Here is an 8,527-nt window from a genome sequence, read left to right as displayed (position 1 = left end):
TATATATATATATGAGGTGGCGTTGGCCGCTGCTCTGTAGCTCCGAGGAACAGCTGCTGCTGGTGGCCACTTTGCAGATGTACTTCTGTTGTTGAACATGGGCCCATTTGAATGCTGAGGGAAGCTCAGCTATCAATATGTCCAAATACAAACTAACTATGTTAAAATATGGAGAGGGTGCTTGGAATAAAGAGAATCGTTTTTGTAGCTGGGTGGAAGAGACACTTAACACTGAAGGAATGGAGGAATGGAGGAACTGTGGGCAGCAACTCAAAGCCCTACACTTTGATCTTGTATTCACATCCATCCTTAATTGGTCCAGCCACACAGCCTGGCTGACCCTGGAAGAGCAGGGGCTGGAGTGGGTTCCCCTGGAAAGCCTCTGGCATCTGAATGAGCATCACTGTGGAGCCTTGAGAGGTCTCAATAGCGAGAAAAAATGGCTTTGAATCCCGGCAAGTGAAGCTCTGGAGAAGCAGCTACTATGTGACCCCGTCACCCACTGCGGAGTCTCATCCCTATACCACAAAATCAACACTGACGGGAGGTGTCAAGTGTGTGTGTTCCTGTGGATCAATTGCCATAGTCTGAAAGCTTAAAGGGTGTTCTGGAGAGACTCCTTCCCTTTTGGAATGAAAGGATTGCCCCTGAAGTACTAAGTGGCAACGTCATTCTGATATCTGCTCATGGGAATAGCAGTAGGGCACTCCTGAAACACCTGGAAGATGTCTCCAATGAAGATATGGTCGACATTATTCTTCCTGTGGCATCCCCGAACTCCTGGAACTGGATGAGAACCTGTCTACTGTCAGGCCTCAGCAGTTCCTGGGTGACCAAGAGGTTATCCGTTAAAGAAAGTTGAGGATCAAGGAAAAGTGGGAAAAGCTGAAAAAGATGTATTTCCCAAGTTCTGGCTAGGAATAGCTGCAAAAAAGAGTGGCATGCAGTGAGGTATGGGTTCTGTATGCTCCGTCTCTCCCCCTCTCTCCCTCTCTCCCTCTCTCCTTCTCTCCCTCTTTCCCTCTCTCCCTCTCTCCCTCTCCCTCCCTTCTCCCCGCCTTCTTCCCTTCCCCCGATTTTTGCAGAGCTAGGCTGTGGGGTAAAGTTTGTATAGCTTAATTACTACAATACATATTCTTGAAAAGGGCACTTTACATCTGTGCTTTATTAATACCAACTTTTGAATAGCTCACATTTCAGACATTTTTAAAGACCTTTGTTAGAACCTGAGGCAAAAAGTAGCTTTACTTAAAAATTTGTACCTTTCACCAGTTCTACACAGAGGGCAATCTTATTACACAGAGACACTGACAGTTTCTTCAGATGTACTGACAGTGGTGGGGAAGGGCATGCTTCTTTTTAATTTTTGGAAAATTGCATTTTTTATGAAAATGGTCAGAAATGATCATAACTTAGATTTTTATTGAAAATAGTTTAATCCCTGTAGTTTGCTCTCTTAGATTCTTAATTCTTTACGTAGTTCATGTATGTGATTGGCAGGGACATGAGAACCTTATTTTCTGATAAAATGTACTGCAGTTAGTACATATGAAATGCTAAATGTGGTTACTTAACCTCAGCACTACTGACATTTCAAATTGGATAATTCTTTGCTTTAGGGGGCTGTCTTGTGTCTTCTGATATATTTACATATTTCATGACATCCTTGGCCTTTATCCACCAGATGCCAGTAGCATCCATCCATCCAGTTGTAACAATCCTGTCTCCTCACATTGCCCAGTATCCCTTAGGGGGCAAAGTTACCCCTGATTGAGAAGCACTGTGCTAAATAGTTGTTCCCCTTCTGTCTCTGTCAATATTTAGAATCAGCGAGGTATTATTATGCCTATTTACATTTAATGCTTGGATTAAACTCTGTCCAGGCTATGGTTATAGGGTTATCGTGGGTTTGACTGATTTTCATTTATCAAGTACCTAGATTATAGTGATTTTCTAAATTATGATATTTTTGACAAAAACGGGGTTATTAGAGGAGCCTGGGTAAAGATGGGCAAAATTTTCACAGGGAAATAAATTCTGTACACTCAATGGTAATTACTAAAACATATGATCAAAATCAGATAAAAAAGCTGAAAGGATTTAAGGAGAGACTTATTTTTTCCTGAAATAAAGTGGCCATCTATAATTTAAGTGTTAAGTGTTTAAATGTTAAAGTGGTTAGTATTTTATATATTTAGTGAACAGTGTTTTTATATATTATATATAATGTGTTATATATTATATATACTATTTATGTAATAGTATATATGTTTTCTTCCTTTGACTAAAACAAGTATTTATTAGTCCTGCTTTATCTATCTAAATTTATAGTCTTCACTTACTGCTTAGTTTCAGTGATTTGTTCTGAAAGATAAATCATTGGAGGAGAAATATGAGAAGTAAAATATTTTCTTCTATTAAAAATACTAAAATGTATCCACCTATACACATACATATATAAAAGTGACTCTTCTACTTATCAGTTAGAGATTGGTGATATTTTTCCAGTTTCTACCCCAAAAGACACGTTAACTTTACATTAATGTATAGCATAGGCCAGTTTCCAGAAGGCAACTTCACATAATATGGATAAAATTATTTCCCATTAGAGTCAGGCTTGATGGTATATTAAAATGTGTTCTTGTTTTTAATATCCATTGAAACCAGAAGGTTATATTGATATGATTAGCATGTAAACAAACTGTGTCATCAGTTTTAAATAGTCATGGAAAAGCCTATGGTATGAGGTGTTCATTAAAATGTAAATCCTACTTCTCATAATCAGACTGCCGAGCTTGGATTGTAGCGTACTTCTTACTGGTTGTGTGGACTTTGGCACTTGCTGAGCTTTTTCTTGCCCCCAAAATCATCATTTATAAAATGGGGCTAGTAATACTAGCCTACCTCATAAGATCATTGTGAAGTAATAAGTTAGTACATTGTAAGTGCTGAATAAGTTTAGCTATTATTAGTATTACTGTAACTATTACGATGTGAAGGGTTTCTAGTCCTCTGTCGCATCTTCAGTAAAATAAAGAATGGGTTCTGTAAATGTGGAAAACGGCAGTAACAGAAGCATGGTGGTTACAGTGTTAGCATTTTCCCAAACTCACCCTGACCTGCCAAAATCACCTTTGATTCCTTGTCAGAGGATCTGTGTAAGTTAGTGTTAGACAAAATCTGGAGAGTTCTAGAGCAAAAGGAAACATAGCCTAGTATGCATGTATCTATAATAGAATTATTTTATCTCTTTCCTCTTTTTTTCTTCTAGAAAGAGCATGGGATTTCATATCAGAGAAACTATTCCAATCATGGCTCTGCCTCTTGTGTTAACCATAAAACCTAGAGTTAGGTTGGCAAACACTCTGTGGACCTCTCTTTTTTCCTGTGTATTGTGGGGCTTAGGATAACACTTTTTATTGCTGGCTAACTGCTGCTTACTTTAAAGCCTCTGCCAATGTCAGGGTGACTCTGAAACTTGCCTTGTCCCTCCCTGAGCTGGAGTGGTGTTGGTCTTCTGTCCTCTATCATAGTAATTTTCCACACCATTTATTTGCATTCTTGTCTCCCCCAGTAGATTGTGCATCACAAGCAAGTGCATCTCTGTCTTGTTCACATTTGCAGCATGCATACTAGGGCATCGTTGATGCTCAATGAAATCCTTAGCCATGAGAAATCAATTATAATAGCCATCTTAGCTGGTGGGACTCTTTCCACTGCTAACTTTGTTCAGATGGCGCAGAGGATGATGCTGTAATTTACAAAGCGACGTTATATCTAATTCTGGAGACTTGCCTGCTGCATCTCTCTGTGTGACTACATTCCTCAAAAGAATAAGGCACACCGGACAGGATTTCCTGGGCGTAGTTATGCTATTTATCATTTTCTCTTCTTTGTGTATTTTATGAATTGGAAAATTACAAGAATATTATACATCAGTATTGGGGAGCCCATGGGGCCAAATACATCAGTTTCTAATGTTTATGGGCTTTGGGCACATTTTCAAAGATCTGTGCTCATCTCCTGGTGTTCTTTCTGTCTAGCCCAACAGCATATTTGCCCTTTAGAAATGCAATTATGTGGAGACTAATTAGTGGACTATTGCAGTTATTTAGGTGACAGGAAAGACAAAAAGGGCTCCGATAGAGCCATAAAGATGGACCTTGAGGGGCAGAATAAAGTGTCTTAGAACATAAGAATTGATAGCTTTGGAGGCTTTATAAAACATGGAATCGTGAGGATAAGTGAAAAGTCAAGAATGATAATCAGGTTTCTGATTTAGCAACTGGAGTACATGGTGGTGCTGATGGTTGAGAGATTTTTTTTTTCTCTTAGTTCATTATCTCTTTATTAATCTTTTTTTTTGGGGGGATATTGTTTTCAAGGGATGTATTGATTTTGAAGTTCCAATGAGCACCCAGATTAAGGTGGTTCAGTAAACTGTTGAAAATAGATTTGGATGTCAGGAGAGAGTACAGTCAGAGTTTGAGCTACATGTACTCATAAGCATGATGTTATGTAGAGACAGTACTTATCAGGAAAGAGAAAAAGACAAAGTCTGGTAAAACACCAGCTTCTTTTAAAGGAATAAATGATGAAGAAGCACTTTCTTCATTCTCTGTAAGATATGGCCAGGGATAGAAGAGAACTCAAGGAGACTGGTTTTCCAGAAGCCAAGGAAATACAGAGTTTCAGGAAAGAAGATGAATTCAGCAGTCATACAAGTAGGTGCTACAGTTGAGTGGGTGGTTCACATAAACATGCTATGTTCAAGGTTTGATAGTTAGTAGAAATTTCATTATGACATCTCTGGAATTCTGGGAAAGTGCTTAAACTGGATTTAGGAGTAAATGGAATTTGAGCCATTGGACATGTACACCATAGACCATTCTTAAAGGAAATCTGACTTTAAAAGGAAGAGCCATAATAAGCAGTAGTCAGAAGTGGATGCAGGAATGAATAAAGGTTGCAGGGATATTTTTCTCCCTTTATGCTAACAAGCACATGAACATTTCTGTAGCTTAAGAGAAAGGAAGCTGTAATGGGGAAAAAGTTTGAAAATAATAAAGAGGAGCTCATGGAAAGATTTTAGCTCCTAAAAAAAGGTAGAACAGGATTAAATATTTGGATGGTATTTTTCCTCTGGTGTCATTAGTTTTGTAGCAAAGGAAAACCACCTCTTTATCTGAATCTGAAATGAAAGTGATGAAGACAATTAAGTTTGTATTAAGTTTTTAAAATGAGATATGTAAATGAGCTTAGTTAACTGGAAAGCATTTTGTCAATAAAATTATTGTTATAAAGAATATTATTCCTTTTTTGAAAAGTAGGTGAACGTTCTTTCTCTTTATCTGTTTTACTTGCTTTTAAGACAATTGAACATTTTCACACTCTTGAGTACTACAGGAAGCTTTGTTCTTTGGTTCCAGCAACTGAAAAAAAGTACACTTAACAGCAAAGCATATAAATTTTGTGATCATATTAATTGTTACTCAAAATTTTTAATAAAAATGTACATTTTTTTATTTATGTAAGTGATGTTAATGTGTTTTGGAGTGATTTGATCTTTTCAAATGACTTTTAACAAAGAGTATTAGAAATAATGAGGTTAATATGCGCTAATGATAGGAGTGAGCAACCTTTAATTTCAAAATAATTTGCTTTAGATATTTTTTTCAATGGTACCCATTAAATGGTAAGCCAAGTATTTTAAAATGCTCTACAAAAATGATAAGTTTTTATCAGTAGCCTTCTCATTTTGCACAGTTCCCTTTAAAGTCTTTGAAAGGCCTCAGCAGCTGGCAAGTAGAATCTGCAATTTGAGGTTGATAACAGCAGTACTCAGGCCCAATGGAGGTGCCGAGCATCTGTAAAATACTTGCTGATTACAAGAGAATGAGAGAAAGCCAAAAAGCCCTCTCTGAGAGCTTTTTGAAAGTAGTCCAATTCCCTGACACCTTATTTTCATAGATGTGATTATAATTGATTGTCATTTAGGTCATGAGAGTGGGGTCTGGAATGGCTGGGATAATCCATGTGGCCACTGCCTGAGGATGCCACTGCGGGGGCGGGGCGGGGNCGGGGCGGGGGCGGAGCCTGGCGTCAGAGGGCCTGTGGAGAAAAGTGTGTCTCACAACAGTGACCTGAAATGTGCCCATTTCTTGGAAATTCAACCTTCTTTGACCAAATCCAAATAATATGGAAATAACAATGAGGATAGGCTTCACTCTTTTTCTTTTTTCCTTTGTGGTATCTGATTAAATTCTGACTCTCTTCATCCTGTTGACCTAGATTACCTTTGCCTTCCAGGCAGTCAGGAGTCAGTATTTCCCAAGCAATATGGCGAGAGAGTGAGTCATCTCGTGTTTAAATATATAAATATATCAATACATATATAAACGCACACTACCTTAGGCAAGTTTCCTTTCTGAAGTGGTGAAAAAAAAGGGACGTGCTCCAAGAAGAAATCCAGGTGGTTTGTAATTCCAGTGGGAGAGAAAAGACCGCTGGAAGGGGGAAAGTTCAGTGAGGGGAAAGGGCTTTTTGAAAATACTTCTTCATCTTTTCTATTTTGAATGCAGCTGATCCCTCTCCAATATTGTCTCTCCTGAGGAATATATCCTTTTATTTAAAATTTATCTTTATAGTACCAGGTCAGCATTTTTATGGCCCCTTAGCTACTTTTAGTTTTGAAATATAAAATAAAAGTTTGTGGTTTTGCGTATAATAATACAGGCCTATCTCCACATTTCTGTTTTCCTCATGCAGAGGGCTACTTCTCCAGGAGAACAGTAGGTTTGCAGAAGCACTACATTATTATAAACTTGCGATCGGGAGCAGGCCTACGCTGGCTTGTAAGTAATATTCAAATTTTTTAAAAAACACCTCTTTCTTTTCTTCTTTATCCATGAAAATTACAGTAACGCCTTGGTTTGCGGGCATAATTCATTCCGGAAACAAACTACTCATATTGAAAGACATCACTCGTTTACCACGTTAAAATGTATTAGAAATGTTTGCTCGTCTTGTGGAACACTCGCAAACCACGTTCCTTGCAATCCAAGGTTTTACTGTATTTTTTACCTTACAGCCTCACAGAAAAAAACAAAAAATAAAAAAACAGGACTCCTATTTTTGAGTCCTTGCCCAATTATGTGCCTCTAACGGTTATATCTTTCTCAATTTAATCATTTTTTGATATCTTTATCATTTTTAATATATTAAGATAAATACATTTTTTTATTCATCTAGATTTTAAGCTCACAATATTTTGAACTCCTTGAGGGCAGACACTACCACATATCTATTTTCAGTGACCCCTCCCTTCTCATTACATTAATTGTTCCCATATATATTTGTTCCCTAAGTATGTATTTCTTGGTTTTCTTTGAAAATCAGAAGTAATCCAGAGACACTAAATTGAAGTAAAAATGCCTTTATTGTATCTACAGTGTAAATCATCTTCTCACATTTATATTTCCACTTTTTTCCCTAGCTGCATATTTAAACACCGGTATTATTCTGATGAACCAAGGAAAGACAGAAGAAGCGCGACGCACTTTTCTGAAGTGTTCTGAGATCCCTGATGAAAACCTAAAGGACCCTCATGCGCACAAGAGCTCGGTGACCAGCTGTCTGTACAACCTGGGCAAACTGTACCACGAGCAGGGCCACTATGAGGTCAGGCCAACACCTCGCCACCATTTTCCTTCCCCTTGTTCTGATCCAGTCTCAACGTTCTCTACCCTGTGGTATCATTGCAGGGACACTAGGATCATTTAACAAGCTCATATGTATTTTTATTAAAAGGATTTAATGGTGGAAATCATTTGGGAAAAATAAATAAAACAGTGAAACAAATGAACAAACAAAACAAACAAACTCATAGACAGACAACAGTATGATCGTTATCAGAGGGACGGGGAAGCAGGGAGGTAGAAGAGGGTAAAAGGAGTCAAATAAATGGTGTTGGAAGGAGAACTGACTCTGGGTGGTGAGCACACAGAGAAATATACAGATGCTGTGTTATAGAATTGTACACTTGAAACTTACATAATCCTATTAACCAATGTCACCCCAATAAATTTAATAAATTTTTCTTAAAAAGTCTCTGCTAAAGAAAACACTTTTTTTTTTTTTTGCTGTGAATTTCTCAGAACAACTCTTCAAGAAAGGGAAGCAACATGCATTTGCTTCTCAAGCTTATTTGCTTACCATCTCTGATTTTATAATCCAAGACACAGGATTATTATCTTTTCTCCAGTGTTTGATGTTTAAAAATACCCTGAGTATTAACATTTGCTGTAAATTATACCCATTTCATTAAATTCTTTTTGAAACAATAACGAAATAAAAATTAATGTTATGTGTTTTTACTTGGGAGAGAGGAAAACCAATGGAGATGGGACCTTATACAAGGCAAGTTGGGAGGCTGACCCAGCCTCCTCGTCCCTTTGTCTCACAGGAAGCACGTCTACACAGGTTTCTTCTCTCACCCTCAGTATCACCCCTCTCTCTCTCTCTGTCT

The 8,527-nt window shown here is 37.8% G+C and overlaps 1 protein-coding gene and 1 pseudogene across 3 annotated transcripts in view; both read left to right on the top strand.

The window, feature by feature from the left end:
• The window catches only part of TMTC2 (transmembrane O-mannosyltransferase targeting cadherins 2), a 422,158-nt gene that overhangs the window by 258,756 nt on the left and 154,875 nt on the right, over positions 1 to 8,527 (top strand). For all 3 annotated transcript variants that reach the window (XM_019655152.1, XM_019655154.1, XM_019655153.1), the window contains exons 5-6: positions 6,769 to 6,854; positions 7,496 to 7,680. In XM_019655152.1, coding sequence (XP_019510697.1) covers positions 6,769 to 6,854; positions 7,496 to 7,680 — 271 coding nt within the window. The remainder of the gene's footprint in view (positions 1 to 6,768; positions 6,855 to 7,495; positions 7,681 to 8,527) is intronic.
• LOC109389531 (bisphosphoglycerate mutase pseudogene) lies at positions 138 to 950 on the top strand (annotated as a pseudogene).

The sequence above is a fragment of the Hipposideros armiger genome, unplaced genomic scaffold (genome assembly GCF_001890085.2).
Source record: "Hipposideros armiger isolate ML-2016 unplaced genomic scaffold, ASM189008v1 scaffold_237, whole genome shotgun sequence".
NCBI lineage: Eukaryota > Metazoa > Chordata > Mammalia > Chiroptera > Hipposideridae > Hipposideros > Hipposideros armiger.
This window is presented reverse-complemented; position numbering and strand designations above follow the sequence as displayed.